Source organism: Grampus griseus, assembly GCF_964374135.1.
Source record: "Grampus griseus genome assembly, chromosome: 1".
Taxonomy (NCBI): Eukaryota; Metazoa; Chordata; class Mammalia; order Artiodactyla; family Delphinidae; genus Grampus; species Grampus griseus.
In genome coordinates, this window is record NC_139017.1 from 26,760,266 (window position 1) to 26,781,772 (window position 21,507).

Genomic DNA, 21,507 nt, shown 5'->3' on the forward strand with positions numbered 1-21,507 from the left:
GAACTTGGTTTTTGTCTTTGTATATAGAGTTATATGGAAAGGATTAAACCAATGGTGAGAGATGGAGTTTATTTCCTATATGAGGCTCTACATGGACCACCAAAGAAAATCTTGGTAGAAGGTGCGAATGCAGCACTACTAGATATTGATTTTGGTAAGTGAGATATGACTTATGGGGAGCTTAACTGAGTCCTAAATTGCTTAAGATATAAATAATTAACGTTAGCATTAAAGGATTTTAAAATAAGACTTTTTGCTTGTATATTCAGGAATGATGAAAGTTTGTCATCTTATGCTAACCCTTTTTTTAAAAAAGGAATATTTTGTGTTAAGTTCTGCAGTTCATTAGAAAAATGAAATCACTATTTGGGTCAGTGGGTTTGGGTTTTTATAAACTGTGATTTTTTTTTGTTGTTTGGTTTATGGTTCAATTCCAGACCTCATTTCCTTGGAACTGTAAGATGATTAGATGAATCCTTTGAAAGGACCTTTAATTCAGCCTTTTTTAAAAAATCAAAAGCTAATATACCTTGTTATTAAACATGCACATTCTAAGATCTGTGGAAGTCTGTTTAATTGACTCCCTGGACGTGAGATTCTGAGTGGATTTAGAGCATTTCCTCCATCTTCAAAAAGTTAATGCTATCGTCTTCAAACTGCTGCCTTTCTTGGCCTAATTTGTTGACCTTTTCATCTAAACATGATCTTTCAGGATAAATCTGATTGTTCTCAGCTCTTACTGGCATTTCATTGGCTTTTGACTCCAAGTAAGCCAATTAAAGTGTATTTCTGTGTAGTAGATATGTATTTTTGATATCATAATATGCCTATCCAATCTTGAAAGAAAGCAGTGTCTAATTAGCATAGTGAATAGTTTAAGTATGAAGAGGATCTTGGGGCCAGGGTTTGGGGAGGGGGGGAAGTACACCACTCTTTGCTTACTCTTGTCGTTTCTGGGATTATTCCCTGAAGACAGATAAAAAGGTCAGAAAATGCTGAATACCACAAAATTCTTAGTGTACTGTTGTCACTCCAGGTTGCTGGTGCACCTTAATATTTGTATCAGGGGAGTAAAATAAATTTGCTTTAAACTAACAGGAGAGTGTTAAAATATATATAAGTCTGCATAGTAGAATAACACCAGAGTTTTGGCATTAAATTATTTAGCAGTCTATTAGGTGAGTGCCTACCAGACAGAGCTGAGTAATTGCATGTACTCAAGGAGCCTCTCTAGTATAAGCACTACAGCTGTAGCTTAACCACCTATGTTTTTATCTCTCTACAGACAAAAGGAATCAGGAATAAAACATCGAGGCTTTGAAAGGGCGGTTACAGTTATATTCTCAAATACCTAGAATATACTCAAATGCAGAATTTTTAAAATAATGTCTATCACTTGTGTATATTTTACCATTTGTTTCTATTTTTAGGAACTTACCCTTTTGTAACCTCTTCGAACTGTACAGTTGGAGGTGTTTGTACTGGCTTGGGTATGCCCCCTCAAAATGTTGGAGAAGTGTATGGAGTTGTGAAAGCTTATACAACTAGAGTTGGTATTGGTGCCTTTCCTACAGAGCAAGACAATGTGAGCCTATTTCTCAGTAAATCTAATTTAGAAGTTTTAAAATAAAAAAATCATGCTTTTTTTTCCCTTAATGAATTATTGGCTTCGGTGCATTTCACTTAATTTGCAAGAGTAATCAGAGCAACATTAAAGAAAATTATATACACCTTTATTGTTAGTGGCAGCAGATTGACAACAAAAGGGGAGGGATTAGTGGGTGCTTAAAGGTAATTGTAATTGCAAGGCTAAGTGACAGGTGGGCTTATGAAGGGGATTAAGATGGTAGAGGAGAAAGAAGCTAAAAATAACAACTATCTTTCACCAAGAGCTTATTAGGAGTCAAGATTGAGGAGAATGATCTGCAGACATTGTCTAATCATAGCCGACACTTACTTGGTGGTGACTTCGGGCCAGGCACTGTTTAATTGCTGTAAACTTAGAAGCTCTTTGGGTCCTCACAGCAACTCTGGGAGCTGGGTGCTATTACCATCCCCATTCTACACATGGGGAAACTGAGGCATGGAGAGCTGAAGTAACTTGCCCAAGGCCACACAGATAGACAAGGCTGGAATTCAAACCTGACAGAGCAACCTATTAATTGTAATTATGTCAGAATACGTGAGGTAACGAAATGATGGCTTTAATCAGAAAGGTGTAAATTAAGGAACAGATAGATCATAAATGGGAAAATTAGGTTGTAGGGAGTGGCTATAGCTTAGAACTTTGAGCATTGTTTTCAACCTCAATTCTCTTCAAAAGGACAATGTGATAGCAACTACTAGGTGAGAGTTTGCCTTATGGTTTTCAGGAAAGTCTTCAAACTAAAGTCCTTAGAACAAATGGACCTAACTTATCTATTTTAATAAATACTTACTAACAACTTAGTTTTTAATATGCAGCATTTAATGTAACATAACATAAAAAATGTTCTTGGTTTTAAAATAGTGGTAAAAAGTGAAGCCAAAAGTGGATCTATCTCAAATAATGCCTCCCTCACATAAAATCTATCATCTCTATGGAATTCTATCTTCAACTTACTTATTTTCTGAAAGATGCTTATCTCTAAGAAACTTTGACTTGTTATATGATCTTAAGTATAATTCTACTAGATTTAGAGCATTGCTATTCTAGTCCTAAGGTTTTATTTTCTGTTCCTTAGGAAATTGGAGAATTATTACAAACAAGGGGTAGAGAGTTTGGTGTAACTACTGGAAGGAAAAGACGGTGTGGCTGGTTGGACCTTGTTTTGCTCAAATATGCTCATATGATTAATGGATTTACTGCGTGAGTATTCTTAGAAACATTTATTTCATAAATGACGGTTCATGACCACAGGTTAAATTTTGTGGAGTGCACACTAGAGGTAGTGCACTAATAGAAAAATTTCACTCTTTAGACTCCAGATGAAATTGCAGTTCAGGGTAGAAGTGGACCAAGATATAGGGGAAGGGTACATAAGGAGAGGGACCCCAGGTTTTTTTCCTGGATATCCAAGGTTGGGAGAAAAGAATCGTGATACCCTTACATGCGTATAAGTATAGAGGGAAGTAAGACAGGCAGGTAGAAAGGTAGGTAGATAGATGGAGTAACATAGAGGGGAGGCAGTATAACAGTGGTTTAGTGGATGAGCTTGAGAGACGTCTGACTTCTGGATTCAACTCTCAGATCCATGCGTTGTGCTGTGTGACTTTGGGCAAGTTGATCTTTCTGTGCCTTTTTCATCACCTTTAAAATCTAGATAATAGTACTATCTACTTCAAAAGGGTATTTTGAAAACTAGATGAGAGCATATAGCATGCTGCATGGCACACTAAAAATGCTCCGTATGTTGTTATTAACACGTACACATAAGTAAGTGTAAAAATGTATTCATGTTTGTATTAATTACACTTAATTTCTAGCAAATAACAGAATAAAGGATAAAAAAATAATCTGTGGGCAAGAATCTCAAACCTAGTGTTTTATCTAATTTCTATAGATTTTCCTGTAAAACTCTGTTTTTCAGTCAGTTTGTTGGGAGATTTTGATGTATCATGAAGAGGTCCTTGATGTGGTTTCCTCACTCTCCTTTGATAATTTCTGACCAGAAGGGTGGAATTGATGGTAAGGAGAGTGAAGAAATGAGAATTGATAGCATATGTGTAAATGTACATGTATCTTGTCATCCATGTGGAAGAGTCAGTTTTGCTGTGTCCCACAGCCATAAGATGCATCCTTTACTCCAGGCAGCCCTCTGTGGATATGTGTTGGTTGATCCTGAGAAACTAAGCAAGAGGATGTGGATCTATCAAAGAGTGAAAATCTACTATAATTATTAGAAAAGTAACCCACTAGTAGATCAGTTAAGTCATTGTTTTTATTATGAGGAAAAATTACATCAGTATATTGCCCTGTAGTGTTTTATGTGTGGCGTGCTTTAAAATATAATCCTAACCAGTTTTCAGAATTGCTTTGGAACTGTTAACTTTGTATGAATTTTCCGTTACTCCCTTATCAAGTTGGTTGTTAGGGCCTTTAAGAATTTGCTATTTTAACGTCACCTTTTCTTCCAAAATTAGGTTGGCACTTACCAAATTGGATATTTTGGACATGTTTACGGAAATCAAAGTTGGAGTTGCATACAAGTTAGATGGTGAAATTATACCTCATTTCCCAGGTACTCTTCTTTTTAGGCTGTGTATAAAGAGTATTATTAGGTGTATGTATTAGAGCAGTTCATAAAGCTCTTCTGTATAATTTATGATATATAGCTACAGACTTGATATGCCCTTTGTGAATAGTGCAAGTACATTCACTTACTAGCATTTGTCTCATAGCTGCTATGCATTTGGGTGCTGGGTCGCAGCAAGCATGTGCTCAAACTTAAAATAGGAAAGAAGAAACATGGTACCCCTGAGCCCAGTTATGCTGCTCCGGAATCTTATCGTCCCTATTTTGAAACTAACCTCTCTGTAGGCATTCCTCCCTTCCTTGAGAAATGTGAGACAGGAGAAAAGAGCCCTGCTTGTCAGGGTAAGCAGGCTCTTAATACATTAACCCACTATGTCCTTCAAGCCACAGGAATGATTTTTTTCTAACTTCTATTCTGTGTCTAAAGTGGACGGATGTAGGGAGATTTCCTGCTTGAGGCAATGTGTTTTTTCAGGTGTATCTTTAGTTGTATGATTTCTTCATTTACTCAGGAAGTTCCATAAATGTTTCCAGCTTCCAGAAATAGAAACTGTTAAATTGTTTAGTCATCCTATAAGACTAGAAATATGTCAAATGAAGGAATATTGACTAGCTTAATGGAACTTGGTAAGCTGGTAGGTTTTGTGACCAGTCCTTGGGAATTGAGGAGAGCTGCAAGTTCTTAGAAACATGTTTAAAGTCATTATTTGTTAGCTAACATCTGGACCATCTCCAGTTTGGTTTCTCTTGACTATTCTTTTCCTTGATTGTGGATCACTGTTTCTGTGTCTAATGACTTTGGGTTGAATATTGGACATTGTGGGTAATATGTTGTAGACACTTGGATTCTGTTGTCTTACTCTGAAGAGTATTGGTTCTTGTTTCAGGGGACAGCTAAATTACTGGCTCATCATCCTGAACCTTGTATAGTTTGGTTTTATGCTTTGTTAGTATAGTTATGTGGAGAGCCCAAGGTGTTTCCCAAATCTCTAAACTAGTGTGATACAGTCTCCAAATTGTCTCCTCTGTGGATCTTGGCAGAGCTTGGTTTTAGGCTTTGTTGGGGTGTTGAGGGGGGAGTCTGTAGTAGATTTCAATCTAAAGTATGGTTTTTACTTTTAATGAACAGCCTTTCTGTTGTCTCAGCTGGATGCCAGGAGAGTTAACAAGGTATAAAGAGATCTCTCCAATCTGGCAGTGCTGGAGCTCCAGTGTACCCTGTTCCTTCCCTTTTACCAGCACTGCTTGACCTCTAGAATCTTTGTCCCACTCAACTGTGTGACAACTGCTATCTGGTAAGCCTCCCACGGTCCCATTCTTTGCATGTATGGTTGAACTTTAGCCACAGGACTTTCACACAGACTTCTGGGGGAGGTACCCTCTCTGTCTGTATAGCTCCCTCCTGTCTGACGCTTAACCTTGAGGATTCTAGCTACTTCAGCTTCCCTGAAATCTGATATCTGCCTTCTCAGGTCAGTGGGACCACCATTCTCTACTGACTCCAGGGTGCTGACTTTCATTGATCAGGAAATTGTCCCTAGGCAGAGAGTTGAGTAGTTTCGGGAATTGCTTACGAGTTTCCTTTCTCTCGGAAACCACAGTTTGTGCTGCTTATTGACCACTGCCTGGAAAGAGTTGTCGTATATTTTGTCCAGTTTTACGGTTATTTATGCTGGAAAAGTTAGTCTAGAATCATGTACTCCATCATGGCTGGAAGGAGAAGCCCCTCTGAGTCTTTTGATTCCTTCTTCTATCATCTATCACAAACAGTTCTGACTTAGTGTGGTTCATCACTTTCTCTAAGCGTCCAAGAACATTCCTAGCAGTATGTTTTCATCAGTTTGTATCGTGGATCATAGGAGAGAACTTCCATATCAATATAGTCTCTTACTGAACTTTTTATCCCACCACTCGCAGGACCCCTTGATCCAGTACCTTGAGGATCCAGTTCCATACATACTTCTTTGGCTCCTATTGGTAAATCTTGGCTCAGCCCTGCAGATCCTTCAGAATGTAGTCCGTCTCCTCCTTTAGCAGGCCCCGTGCATCCTTGGCCAACTTACGTTGTACCTTTACCCTAGATATTGTTTGCTGGTCAGGAGGGGAGATAGAGGTAGGCCCTGACAGGGCCACAAGCTGCCTTGCAAGGCAGAGGCTTCTGCCTCATCCTCACGCAAAGGGAAGCCTTCGTCTTCAACAGAAAGTAGTAGGCCATTCTGCAGGCCATCGGCGAATCTAGGGGTTCAACCGGATGTCTCATCCAAAGTCTCAGGGTCCCACTTTTTTCTCAAACAGGATCTGGCCTTGTCATAGCAGATTTGCTGGATTTGAGAATTCAGCCTTCTCTGGAGCTCTGCTGTCTGTATGACTAAGTCCTAAGCCTGATCCTCAGCTTTTCCTGCTCTCTGCTATAGGAGATGAGATTCTCTCTAGGTGTTTTCAGTAATCTTTCATTGTCTTTCTCCAGTTCGTGAATGGCATTCATCTAGAGCCCTTCAATTCCGTTGTTCCATTGTGCTCATTTCTCAGCGCTTCAGGTATTGCGAGTGCTTTACTTCCTACCGTGGCATCCCAGCTCACCTCCCATGAAAGTTTTAACAGTTGCCCTACTGTAACATGCCCGAGATTATCCATACTCTTCTGCCACTAGCGATCCTCCTTGCCAGCCATAGCCAATGATCCAGCTTCAAGGTCCCATTTTAGAGCCTTCTTCCTTATACCACTCCTGGCACCAACTGTCTTACTTTCGGTTCCCTGAGAAACAGACTCTCTGATATAGAGATGTACATGTAGGTAGTTTGTTTGCAGGTGCTCTGAGCAATCTGTAAGGGAGTGAGAGAAGAAGCGGGATTAGGCAGAGGGAGAAGTTGAACTGCAGAGAATTTCCATGAAAAGCCCTTAGCTGATCCCATAGGGGAGCTCTGGGGCTAGAATAGTTTTTCACAGTGGTCCCTAATTAAGGTAAGTAGTCAGGTCCTTTGTATCCCCACACTGACAAGTCATTGGATATGGGCTGCTCCAGGGAGACAGCTGGGGAGATTCTGAACTGTGAGTTCTCAGCAGGCAGTACTCCCATAGCTGGGGAATGAGTGTCTGAATCCTAAAGAGGGAAATCTGGACAGTGTACCATAGCATCCACCACACTGTCTCTCGTCAAAGCAACTGTTCTTGTTTTAGCACCCTGTCGGTTTCTATTAGGGAATACAGAGAAACTGGTTAGGTGAGATAATGAAGAAAATTTCCAGCAAAGCCTGTGTATACATTCACAAAAACAATAGATTTCCCAGGTGAGGGCAGATATGCAAACGTTTTCTGTGAGATTGCTGCCATTATACAGATCCACAATCCCTAATCCATAGTGTGGAAATCTAAAACGCTCTAAAAATTGAAAGTTGTGAATTTGGCACCAAAACTATTTGATGGCAAAACCTGACTTGAACTGATGTTATTAGAACTAATAATCTACCCACTTAGAGTGAATAATCCTGTTGCTGCAGAAATATGTTTGATTATAAAATACTAGATGGTGCACTGTTTTACCTCTCTAAATTCTGAAAAATTCTAAATTCCAAAACGTATCTGGCTCTAAGTATAAGAGATTGTGAACCTATGATATATCAAAAAGTTGTTTGACAATAGGCAGTGTACACCATGGACAAATATACTTATTCCTTTAACTTTCAGCAAACCAAGAAGTCTTAAATAAAGTTGAAGTTCAATATAAGACTCTCCCAGGATGGAACACAGACATATCAAATGCAAGGGCTTTTAAAGAACTACCTATTAATGCACAAAATTATGTTCGATTTATTGAAGATGAGCTTCAAATTCCAGGTAAATATAAATATTTTATGAAGAACTATCTTTTTCTACTTTTGACTTAACTGTCTACTTTTGAAATAGGATAAAAAACAGATTATTACTTTATAGAGTGCTCATGATTTGCACAAATGCCCAGGAAAATATAAAATAATTTTATTCCCTAGAGTAAATATAATCATCTTTCTCTAATCCTTCATGTGCCTGAAGATAAGAGATTACCTCTCGCCCTTTTGACCCTGCTTTTAATTCTCTGTCAGTCTGTTTTTTACCCTCTGACACTGATTCTTATTCCTTTCTCCCTCTTAATAACAAATCCTTTTTGTCTTTACCACCACCAGAAATGGTTTTTGGTATTTTTCATTTCGGGTTAAGCCACCCTTGAGAGTTGGGGGATTTTCTTGACCAGATATTAGGAAATAATAGGTACATAAAAATAGGAAATCCAATTTTAAAAAATATAAGAATAAAGAATAAAACTCTTTATTAAAAAACAAATGTAAGCTGGCCAAGGAGTTAGGCATAACCAAGTTATGGCTATGACTCATTATGTGAAATCTTTCTTTTAAAACATTGCTTTTTTCCTTTTTCCTTTTTTTTTGCACTGTTAGAGATTTCAGAGACAAAAAGTGAAGTGAGTGGGAAGTATCCTCTGTATAAAAATCTGTTATGCACTTAATCTGATTTTGTATTGTTCGTTATATTTGTGGTTCATCTCCAAACATGAATCTTGTTTTTCCTTATTACTAGCTGTGTTTCCCAGCTTGAGATCAAATCTTGTAAGCGTGTTTGCTCACTGCACTTAGTCAACATCTTTTGAAATATAAACAACAATGAATTTAACAATGACATCTGTAAAATGCCATAAAGGTTTACCCATGTGGTGCAGACAATTAGAGATTCCCCTAGACTGGTACAGTAGCCAAGTTCTCAGGCTGTGCAAGTGAAAACAGTATTCTTTTCCAGATATTTCTACTTTTTGTGAGATATGAAAGTTAGAGTGGTACTTCAGTGGCCTCTTAGTATCATCCATTTTTCAAAGATGCTTATCTTTTCTAGTTAATTAGGAACTTGATGAAAGGTTCTTTAATCAAGTTAGGTCTCTGATTAAAGAACCTTTAGGTTCTTTAGGTCTCTGCTGGTTTGGGCCAGTATTTTACTATACTAATCATTAGAAATTGAATAGTTGTAAATATTGTGCAATGAAAACAGGAAATGGTAAGGCAGACTACCCTGTGCTGAATGTTGACTGCACATTCTGTTTAGAAATTGGCATAATCTGCTAATAGAGAAAAAAAGATAGCAAAAGACACAGTGGGGAAAAATAAATGGTGACGTTGAGAAAAGTGTGGGATCTTTTAATCTTAAAGATTGAACATTGTAAATGAATTAATACTATTCTTATACCATTTTTTTTTTCCTCTCCCAGTTAAATGGATTGGTGTAGGTAAATCCAGAGAGTCTATGATTCAACTCTTTTAAGGATTTCCAGTGATGCAAGAAACACTCCTTGAGAGGGGGGGAAAGGACTTTGTTAAATATTTCATTTATGATCTACAAATTTCAAGAATAAAGACACTGAAGTGAGTTTTAAGCCCTACAGTTGTTTCCAGTCTTGTAAGATGGATGGCTGGTGTGGAGATGCACTTCGGCCTTTTCTAGCGTCAGCTTCCTCAGCTGGCATAATTGCCGAATCATTTGTTGCTTCTGCTGCTCATGTTGCCACATTTTCTTTTAATGTTTAGTAATACTATGATCAATGTTGTTTGAAATCTAACAGAATTACTTTCAGTGTAGTTTTTCTTCATTATTGTTATTGTGTGTTCATAGGTTTTACCTCTATTGAATGGTAAGAACAATTAATGCAGTTTTGCACAAATATTTTTACATTCTGATCATTCAGTTCTGTCATTGTAATCTTCGTTGTTCAAAAAAAATAAGAGAGGAGTCCTGTAAACGTTTGTAATGCTATCAATTCTGTTTAAATTGTGAACTGTTTATTTTCTGCTGAGACCATGGCAAATTTGAGCTTTGGTGGTGGGAGGGGGTTATATTCATGGGTCCTTTAATTTGTACAGAACACAAAACTTATTTCTCTCTGTAAATTATTTAACGCATTGAACATTTAGTTAAATGTTCAAAGAGAAAAAGTGTTCCCTAAAACAGCAGTTGTAATGTTAAAAAAAAAATTAGTCATTAAAAGATCTGTTGTGATATTTGGTGGATATTCTTCTTTAATTTCAGAGAATTCTGAAATGTATAGCTTTCTTTTTTTATCTTACCATTATTTATAAGTCAAGTGGATTGTATTTCAGCATCGTGCCTGCCAATATGCCTACAGAGTCATCTGTAAGTGTCCAAATGAACCCAAATTGTTGGTCATAATGTTGATCATGCCTTTATTTCTTCTTGAAAAAAAAAAAAAGAGGTGTTATTTTGACTATCTGGCTTAACATATTGTGTTGTAGATTATCCTTCAATGAACTATTTTAAATGTTTAAATTAGGTGCCACTTAAATTTATTTTATTATACCATCAATAGCTGATTAAAAAGAACCAACTATTTCTAGTATGTTTTGTGTATTGTATTTTTGTTCTGATGAGAGAAGTAATAGTAATACGACTAGTATATGTAAGAAAGAGTTTTATCTTTATAGTCTGTGGGGGTAAGGTGAGGAGAGATCAAAAACAGAATCTTTGAAAGGATCTAAATGTCTTTGATCTTCACTAGATATATTTTTATTAATAATTAGTTTTTAAAGTCCATTATCTTGGCTATAAGCATTGCATTATTGACACACATTTTTAGTAATGGTCCAGAAGCAAACGTAAAGAACCCTCTCTTCAAGTCAGGAGTGGTCTTGTTTTTGTACCAAAACAGTGGAACCTTCCTATTGATGTTGATACACATTTACATATTTTTGACCATTTTGAGTGATTCTCCTGTTTCTCTTTAAAAGTGAGCTGTTTGCTGATTAAACTGGTTGAGAGGATCTGTTCTTCAGATACAGTTCAGTCTTTGAAATGATAGACAACTGTATTAAAATAATCTTTGTTGAGCAAGTATATATGCCAGGTATTAGGTATGTGGGTGACAAGTACACAGTCTTTCTAAAGTTTATTGTAGTTAGGACAGCATGCTGAACACACATATGCCAGGATGGAAAAGAACCAGAGTGCTGTGAAGGAGAACCTAACCTAAATTTGGAAAAGGTCAGAGAAGGCCTTCAGTAGAAATAGCATTGAAACAGTCCAAAAGGATAAGTGGCCGAAGTACAAAGTAGTCCATATGCAAAGACCCAGAGGCTGGAAATAATTTGGAAAGTTTGAGCAACTGAACAAAATAAGTGAGGGGCTGGTGAGGCTGCTGAGGCTAATGAGGTTGGCAAGAAAAACTGGGAGGACGGTGATGCCAAACAACCAAACCATGTTTTGTATGAAAGAAGAGGACTGTAGGCCAAAACGTATACATATGCTTCAGGAGGCATAATGGGAGCACGGAACAACCACTGAAAACAAAACCCTGAATCGCGAAACTTCGTAGAAGGGAGATGAATGACAGAACAAGATATTTCAGTGGGGAGAGGACCTATTTAGTATATATGTTTTATATGTTAATTGATTAATATAGTTGAATGAAGATGTCAGTCCTTCACAAATGAGTATATGAATTTAATGCCATTCCAGTCAGAATTGCCATGTTGTTCTTTGTAACTGGACAAAATTATACTGAAGCTTAGGTGAAAAAACGAATGTGCAAGCATTCCTAAGATATTTTTGAGAAAGGAATGTGTTGAGAGAGGAGGTTTTTACTCACCGGATATTAAAACAGTATAAAGCTACTATAATCAGAGTATGTGATATTGTCATGGGAAAGAACAGATACGTAAGGGAAGTGGACTAGGCATTCCAGAAATAGATGCAACGTATATGGGGACTTAATATAGGCATTTTGTTTCACTGGGAAAAGAATACATTAAAAAGAGTGAGAGCAAAATAATCTCAACATAAAATAGAAATTTATAATAGAATAAAAATCTAAATTATAAAAGTTTTAAGTAATAAAAGTAATATAGGAAAATATATAATCTTAGAGCCTTCTAAAGAAAAACAAGAAACTTGTTTTTGTTTGAAACAGATCTGACCAAATTAAAAGTTTTAAAAATACTATGAACAAAATTTAAATAAAAAAACCAAACAACTGAAAAAACAAAAGTAAAACTTGGGAAAAAGTATTTCAACACATATCCCTAAAACACAAAGAGCTGCCTCAAATAAGGACATGACAACTAATAGATAAGCAGAGCTTTCATTTGGGAGGCTTCTGGTCTTAAGCTCTGTGAAAATGTGTCTTTGATAATTCCCTCTGCTCTTAATTTTTTGTTGTTGTTGTTCTGTCTCTAGGATGCTTACTAGTTAGATGATGGACCTGATTTGTTACTCTGTGTCTTTTTTTTTTAAGTCATTTTATTTGCTTTTCGATTCTCTATAGAATATTTCAGAATTTTTTCTAAATCCTGTCAAATTTTTAATTTTTAGCAATCATTCTTAATTTCCAAGAGATTTGGAAAGATTGCTTTTTCATGTTTATGAATTTAATTATTTTGACCCATCTCGTTGTCAAATGATAAAGCAATTTTTTTTAGCTTGTTTTAGGTTCTTTTCTGTTCCCTGAATTCCCTTTTCCTCTGGGATAATTTCTTCTGTTTGTTTTGTTTATTTTGATCTTTGTCTTTCATGTTGTAGTATTTTTTCAACTCTCTGGTGATCCTTGGTTGGCTGTTCACAACTAAGACTAAGACAGTGGAGATATATGTATATATACATGTGTGTATATATATATATATATGTAACTCTGTGTTCTTGGGGGGAGTTTATTAACTGGTAGACTTCACTTTGGGGTGTTGAGTAAAGAACCAACTACTATGCTGGGGGGTCCCTAGGGAACAGAATGTAGGATTCTTTCCTTTGGGATCAGTTCATTTCTTAGAGAAGAACCTCTAGCATTTTGCCCAGGGAGTTGATGCCTAATTGTCAGGCATTCTTCTTGTCAGGATAGGGATCTTAACTCCTGTATCTAGACTTTCAACTAATCTTTCTTTCTACCAGCCCCACATCTCACTACAGCCCTGTGTCATATCTGGGGTTCTGCATCCAAATCACCTTCCAGGTCTGTGATGCCAGTAATCTTCCTCCTTAGCTACATCCTCAGATGCTGCTGCTGCTTTTTTTTTCCACCAGTGATGCAGTTATTGGGCGGAGGCAATTATATTCTTACCTGGTCCCACATAAAACCACTGGACTAAATGTGAGATGGTTTGCCAACACCAGCAACAAGTCTGGTAGTGGGGCATTAAGAACAGGTGACAAGTCTTCTTAAGGCTGATCTTGATTCCCTGCCCTAGGCTGACCAACTTAATGTGAAAAGAATTTGCAACATGTAAATATTTTAGGATTGTAGCCATCTGGATATACACTTAAAAGTAGTTCTGTTACCATTATTTCAGTCTAAAAGAGCCACTTAAGAATGCCAAATGTTATTTTGTTCAAATGCCATGGTTACTTTAGTTTAAAAGCCTTTCTTTCAAAGCCACCTCTCTTCACAACAGTAATGCCCTGGCAGTGAATTAAGTGGTCTAGGATTCGATGAAACTGGCTAATTTCTGGTCCCCATCTGGAATGTAAAACAAATTAATGATTTATTTTAAGACTACTTGATTTTAACACACTGTCCTTTCAACAATTGTGTGCAATAACAAAATAATTTACAGGATTTAAGACAAAGGAATATATTTAAAAGATGTGGAAAAAAAGGATTTAGAAGGTTATTTCTGTGGTTCAGTCTCTGATTAAGAAGCATATTATTGGATTATTCCAAAGTGTAAATAAAACGAAATAAATCATATAAATTTGCATGCTTACATTCTAATTCTAGACAACCCCCCCAACCCTTTAAGCCCTACATTATAAACAGGCCACTTTGTATCATCTTTGTATCAAACTGCAGTTGTTACGTCCCTAAATTCATACCCAATGGAGTTCCCTCATGTCTTATAACCCCTTGTCTACAGTCACCAACAGTTCTGCTTTTTGGAGGTTTCTTAATGTTATGTACAGGCACAATGCTAAATTATACGGGTATCTCAATTCTATTAGGTAGATACTATTTTTATCCTTTTTGCACATGAGAAAACTGAAGGTCAGAGAGTCTAAGGGTCACACTGCTGCTGAAAGAATATATTTTATTTTGGAAGAATGAGGTTTTTGAATTATTTGGCACCAGGGTGCATAAAACAAAGGCAGTTTTCATCTGAGGGGCCATCTAAGCCTTCCAGGCTATTAATTCTCTGAGGACAAAGTCTTCATCTCTTCTACTGTGTCTTGCACATAGTCAATGCTTAATAAATATTTCCGAAATAAATAAATGAACCCTATGTGCTGAGAAAGAATTTTACTGAGGAAGAATTTCTTAGGCAATAACCATGATCTATCATAATCTATACATAATCTGTTCTTCAACTGTTCCCAAAAGAGATAAGAACTGCACATGAAATGCAAATCATTGCTAATCTAGACATAAGCTCTGCCCTTAAAATCTGATCACAAAGACTGGTCAATGGATAAGATAAAAAAACCTTACACCTTGGGCTTCCCTGGTGGTGCAGTGGTTGAGAGTCTGTCTGCCAATGCAGGGGACGCGGGTTCGTGTCCCGGTCCGGGAAGATCCCACATGCCGCAGAGCGGCTGGGCACGTGAGCCATGGCCGCTGAGCCTGCGCGTCCGGAGCCTGTGCTCCGCAACGGGAGAGGCCACAACAGTGAGAGGCCCGCGTACCGCAAAAAACAAACAAACAAACAAACAAAAAAAAACGGAGAGGAGCTTGCATCTCTCTTCTGCCTTTGCAATGTAACTATTCTGCCTGGGCTCTCAGGAACTACCTGATCCATCTGTAGTTCTCCAGACTGAGGAAAAAAAAAAAAAAAAAGAGGCATTTTAAATTCAAGCAGAAAAACTGTGAGATCTCTGGTTCTGTCTGTCTTTATGTAAAAATTAACTTGTAAATGAGCTGTATTTAATTTGCTTAAAAGAAATTGAGTGCTTATATGCATTCTCAGAAATATAAAAGAAGCTCACTAGAATACATTTCAGGTTCATGTGATCTGGGAAATATTTAATATTGAATTAATATTTGGTATTAGAGCTAGCTTAAGCTTGTGGTCTTAATTAATACAGACCTGTCTTTAGAGACATCAACATTAAGCACAATACTTTCATTGTACCTAGGGCTATTGAAAGTCAATAAACGCATATTGTTTCTGTTATGAAATTTGTCAACAGGGAAAATAACCTGATATGATTAAACTTTTAAGTAAATGTAACTGAGATAAGAGCTTTTTGTTAAACTCTATAGGAATAATTATGTTTTGGTAATGTCCATCTAAAATAGTCTCTCCAAATTTTGGTAACTTGAAACAAAATTAAGTTAAATGTTAAGAATTCATTGAATATCCAGGCCATTTCAGATAAGATAAAATTTTGGAACATTAATTGTTAAACATGTCTAACTTTACCTACTTTTGTCTTCTTGTGAGAGAGAAACTAAAGATGTTTGGTGCCACCTTGAGATGTTCTCTACCAATCTATAGAACGCTAATGTAAAAGACAGTTCATGGTGGCTTAAGGAAAATAGGATGTGTGTTTTCAGAAAAGAAGGTATGAGGAGTGGAAATATATTTTGTTGAAAGGAAAAAAGGATGATTTTGTCCTAGAGCTGGTTGTTTCTGAATGGGAAAAAATAAGGGACAAAATATGGCTACAGAAATTTGCAGAAGGTTTGTGGAAAAGGAACACTGAGAAGAGAATTTTGTATGTGCTCAGGATTTTCTAAGGTTGGATTAAATTCAGTTAGGTAAATGGATTTTATTAAGAGTAGGTGGATGCAAGACTGGATTTGGTTTCTCTCTCTCATAAGAGAGCAAAGTTTTCCTGGAATGCTGCTTTTGATAACAGATTGTGTGAGTTTCTGTGCCTTTAAGTGATCTGTATTTACTTTTGCAATCTTTTCTTTCACCTTAGCTCAAGGAATAATTTTTTCATGGTGACCTATGATTCTATCTGAGTGGCTGTTTTAAAACTTTTTGAAATTTTTGACAGACTTCCCAAATATCAAGTTCTTTTGACCTCCAGCTAACTTTGGGGTGCTTCCAATGGCCCTTGGAGCAACCCAAAGAGAGATCCTAAACTAATTGGGTTCAACTGGTATGTTAAATTACATGGGAAACGTTGTCCAAACTCGCTGTTGCCCGTGTCAAATGGAATCATCAGGCTCTCCCCAGTTTTATCGTAACCACCAAACAGGTAGGGGAAAGGGTTTTGGGTTCTTCTGCTGTCTAGTCTCTCGCCTTACTGTATGTCCAGAAATCCCCTATGGGAATACTCCCACCTCTAGGCCCTCAGGTCCTGACTCCTGTGGCATTTTTCATTACGCCCAACTCCAATTCCTCCAGGAGTTCCTTTTTGCACCTCTAGGACCCCCTTCACTCCAGGCCTTGGCAGCCCAGACCTTGTTACAGACTACCTATTGGGCTGGCCACTTCCAAGCAGCCCACATCCTAGGCTTTATAGAAGCTCATTCTTGAGGAATACACCCCAACCTAGGGAAACTTGTTATAAGACATAAGATTTATAGATAACAGATCCCCCTCAAGGAGAGCCCTGGCAACGTGCTGGCACTGAGCCCTTGCATGAGGGACAGGGTCGACCAGAGATGTCTGGTTAGGAATTGATGGGAAAGTAGAGGATGCTCAAAATCCCATTAGGTAAGAAGGGAATTTGGAAGACACTCCAACCCCCTTCTGACAAAGGCCTCCTGGTAAAATGTCTCCAGGACACCAGACTTCATATCTAGGAGTGCTCTTTCTTGGTTGCAGGTTACTCAACATGGAAGGACCCTCTTCTAAGCTGGAAGAAACACCTCTGGAATGTATTCTTAAAAACTGGAAATTTTAAAAACTAGATGGGCTAAAAAGGGGGAAACTTACTTTACTGTAACACTGCCTGGCCTTTATATAAGTTGTGGGGATGGATAAAAATGGCCTGAAAATGGGTCTCTAAATTACAATATCATCTTGCAATTGGATCTTTACTGTTGCAAGATGGAAAAATGAACTGAGGTTCCCTATGTTCGAGCCTTCATGGTCCTTTACCAAAACCCCTGCTCTATGTGGCTCCTGTAATCAAAAGCCTGGGGAATCAGAAAACACTCCCAACATTTTAGATGATCCCCTTCTAATCTTCCCCAGTTCTCAGGGGGGAAACCAAGTCTCCACTGCTTCTCCAGAGCCACCTACTTCCCCAGAGGCACCTACTTTTCCAGATCCCTCTGGCAAATCCCAAACTCCACCTCCCTATGTCCCTTTATATGCTCCATTACCCCAGAAAGGAGAGACTAGTCCCTCTGAGGTAACTCACAGTGGAGCTTCCTAGCACCCAGGATCAGGAAAAATATGCTCTCTTAGGGAAGTGGCAAAAGGTGAAGGGACAATCAGAATACATGTGCCCTTCTCTTTAACTGACTTAGCCCAATGCAAACAGAGACTGGCTGATTTTCTGAAGACCCTAGTCAAGGTTTGCTGAAGGGTTTCAGGCCCTAACTCTGGCCTTTGATTTAACTTGGAAGGATGTCCAGATAGTCCTATCTACTTGCTGTACCCCTGAGGCGAAACAGAGAATTTGGGCAGCAGCCCAGGGGCGCACTGACCAGCTTGCCGGGGACCAACACGAACTTTTTGTTATGGGAGGAGATGCATTCCCAAATCAGGAGCCCCATTAGAATGATAATTCCTGGGAGGGAACAGAAGCCAGAAATCACATGATCCAATGGGTATTAGAAGGGATGAGAAAGTATATCAAAAAGCCAGTTAAGGGCTTCCCTAGTGGCGCAGTGGTTGGCAGTCTGCCTGCCAATGCAGGGGACACGGGTTCGAGCCCTGGTCTGGGAAGATCCCACGTGCCGTGGAGACTAAGCCCGTGAGCCACAACTACTGAGCTTGCGCGTCTGGAGCCTGTGCTCCGCAACGGGAGAGGCTGCAACAGTGAGAGGCCCACGCACCGCGATGAAGAGTGGCCCCCGCTCGCCAGAACTGGAGAAAGCCCTCGCACAGAAACGAAGACCCAACACAGCCAAAAATAAATAAATTAAAAAAAAAAAAAAGCCAATTAACTATGAAAAGGTTAAAAGAGTGACCCAAGAAGAAAAAGAAAATCCAGCCCTCTTTCAGGGACGGCTTATGGAGGCTTTTAGAAAATTTACTAATATTGAGCTGTCCATTCCCAAGGGTCAATCCCTGCTGGGACAACGTTTTATCAGCCAGTATGCTCCTGATATTAGGCGGAAACTCCAGAAGCTACAATTAGGCCCACAAACCCCTAGGCCCCAACTCCTAGAGGTGGCCTTTGGGGTACTTAATAATCGAGATCAAGCTGAGGAAGAAGAGAGAACCCAAGGTGAAAACAGGCAGGCCAGGGCTCATGCTAAACTGATAGCTGTTGCTGTCTGTCATGCCATGTAACCTCAAGGCAACCTAAAGGGGCCAAGGAAGTTTAACCATCCATCCCGCAAGGGGGAACACTTCAAATGTAAGTCAACTGACCACTGGGCCCAGGAGTGCCAAAAAAAAAAAAGGCCCCTGGTCCATGCGCAGTCTGTAAACAAACAGGTCATTGGACGTGAGACTTTCTCCTATCCCAAAGGCGAAGCGGGGACTTCCACTCCCAATACGGCCATGCTGGATGACTGAGGTGGCCCGGGGGTTCTGGCAGCTCCCCTTCACAAGATGTCTATCTCCTTTGAGGGGCCTTGGTGGTCCTTAACATGGCAGGTAAGAAAATCAATTTTTTAATTGACACGGGAGCCACTTACTCTGTCCTGATCTCTCACACTGGACTTCTCTCCTCTAAAAGCTGTACAGTGACTGGTGTTGACAGAAAGTCTCACACCCATTACTTTACTGGGCCTCTCACTTGCCAATGTGAACAGCATTTGATCTCCTGCAGCTTTTCAGTTGGGCTTGAGTGTCCTACCCCACTACAGGGGAGAGACCTTCTGGCCTCCCTTGGAGCCATATTACAATTAGGAGACCCCCAGCAGCCCCTTTTCTTGGCTCTAAGACAAATCAGCTGGAAGAACAGGGCTCTAATTCCCAGCCATATTCTACACTAAACCCTGCAGTTTGGGACAAAGGAATCCCTGGGAAGGCTATAAATGCCCAACCTATAAAAATTAGCCTTAAGCCAGAAGTCGCTCATCCTAACAAGAGAAAGTACTATCACATAAAGTTGGAAGCAAAAAAGGGTTTGCGACCCTCATAAATAAATTCTTAAAACATGGCCTCTTACTGCCCTGTCAGCCTCCATGCAAAACCCCTATTCTGCCAGTTGTTAAGCCAGATGGGGAATATTGAATGGAACAAGACCTTAGAGCAGTAAACGATGCAGTGGTCCCTATACATCCCCTTGTAGACAGTCCTTACAATATATAGTCCAGAAACCTGGAGATGCCAAATGGTTTACTGTGCTTGACCTCAAGGATGCCTGCTTTTGCATCCCAGTTCATCCCTCATTACAGGATCTGTTTGCCTTCAACCCTCACTTGGGCCAAATGCAACAATATACCTGGACAGTATTGCCTCAGGGGTTTTGGGATAGTCCACAATTGTTCACCCAGGCCCTAGGAAAAGAACTAAGGGAAATACACCTAAAAGAAGCTATTCTACAGTATGTGGATGATATATTAATATGCAGCCACACCATGGAGGCCTCAGATCAGAATACCACAGAAGTCCTTAATTTCCTTGGGGCCTGGGGTTACAGGATATCCCAGAAAAAGGCACAAATTTCAAAACAACAACAAGTTAAATATCTGGGATATATTATAAACCCTGGAAGTAAACAGTTATCTCCAGATAGAAAACAAGCTATATTAGGCCTAAGTGCTGCAAAGACAAAAAAAACATCTTTGTACTCCCTTAGGCATGGCAGGATTTTGCAGAATTTGGATCCCAGGATTTGGACTAATGGCTAAGCCTCTATATGAAGCCACTAAAGGCCCAGATACAGAACCATTACTTTGGACGGGGGAAACAAGAAAAGGCTTTTAATAATATCAAACAGGCCCTCACCAGAGATCCTGCTCTGGGTCTCCCTAATTCAAAAAAGCCATTTACCTTGTACATAGCTGGAAAGCAGGGGACAGCTCTGGGGGCTCCTTGTACAAAAGCTAGGAGAAGCCCCTCAGCCTAAAGGCTATGTTTCCAAACAACTAGATTCCATCGCCCGAGGTTGGCCTGGCTACCTCTGGATGGTAGCTGCCACTGCTTTATTAGTGGAAGAAGCTAGCAAGCTTACCTTTGGACAGCCGCTGGAAGTCCAGACCCCTCATCAAGTACAAGGGATACTGGAGATTAAAGGCCACCATTGGCTAACTGGAGGCCACCTTACTAAGTACCAGGCTTTACTCCTTGACTCCCCAGAGCTAACTCTCAAAAGTTGCCACACCCTCAACCCGGCTACACAGAAAGCTACGCAGAAAGCCCAGAACTAACACATTCCTGCCTTAAGACCCTGGACCTGGTTTATGCCTGTAGGCCTGATTTAACAATCCAGGCCATAGAAAACCCTGAGAAAGCATGATTTACTGATGGCAGTAGTTTCATTAAAGAGGGAGTCAGTAGGACAGGGTATGCTATTGTGAGTGTTTATAGCGTTACAGAAGCAAAACCTTTGCCACCTAACACCTCAGCCCAGAGGGCTGAGGTAATAGAACTAACTTGATCCTTAACCTTAGGGGAAGGAAAAATTATAAACATATATACAGACTCAAAATATGCCTTCCTTGTTTTACATGTCTAGGCAGCTATCTGGAAAGAAGAGGACTTTAAATGCAAAAAACTCCCCTGTGAAATATGGAGCTAAGATTTTACATCTCATAGAAGCGGCTCAAAACCAAAACTAGTAGCAGTCATTCACTGCCGCGGGCACCAAAAGGAAAAATCTCAAATTACCCAAGGGAACAACAGGGCAGATTGGGAGGCATAGAAACAGCCCTGATGCCCAGAACAGAAATGGCTTTAATCCCATCCCTTACCCCTTCTAACGCTATACCTAGATACTCAACTTCTAAGGAGACCAGGGTACGAGACAAAGGGAGAACTAAGAGAACAGATGGCTGGTGGCACATACGTGAAAAACTACTCATATCCCTTTTTGAGCAGTGGAAAATTATTAAAGGACTACATGATTCTCTCCATCTGGGGAGGGATCTAGAGTCCCTGCCCAAGGTGGTACTTGACCCTCAATCATCTATTGGCCCTCGATCATCTATTGGCAGAACAAAGAGGGGTATGTGCAATTGCCAATACTTCTTGTTTTGCACATATGTCAACACCTCTTCCCAG

General features: G+C 39.3%; 2 protein-coding genes across 2 annotated transcripts in view; one reads left to right on the forward strand and one right to left on the reverse strand.

Annotated features, from left to right (window-relative positions):
* Window positions 1-10,619, forward strand: part of ADSS2 (adenylosuccinate synthase 2) — a 40,164-nt gene extending 29,545 nt beyond the window's left edge. The window contains exons 8-13 of the mRNA XM_082675373.1: window positions 28-154; window positions 1,431-1,585; window positions 2,724-2,848; window positions 4,123-4,220; window positions 7,919-8,068; window positions 9,483-10,619. Coding sequence (XP_082531499.1) covers window positions 28-154; window positions 1,431-1,585; window positions 2,724-2,848; window positions 4,123-4,220; window positions 7,919-8,068; window positions 9,483-9,535 — 708 coding nt within the window. The 3' untranslated portion in view covers window positions 9,536-10,619. The remainder of the gene's footprint in view (window positions 1-27; window positions 155-1,430; window positions 1,586-2,723; window positions 2,849-4,122; window positions 4,221-7,918; window positions 8,069-9,482) is intronic.
* A 2,993-nt stretch (window positions 10,620-13,612) lies between these two features.
* The window catches only part of SPMIP3 (sperm microtubule inner protein 3), a gene marked incomplete at both ends in the record, with an annotated part of 32,120 nt that continues 24,225 nt past the window's right edge, over window positions 13,613-21,507 (reverse strand). The window contains 3 exon segments of the mRNA XM_082659369.1: window positions 13,613-13,646; window positions 13,648-13,707; window positions 13,709-13,727. Coding sequence (XP_082515495.1) covers window positions 13,613-13,646; window positions 13,648-13,707; window positions 13,709-13,727 — 113 coding nt within the window.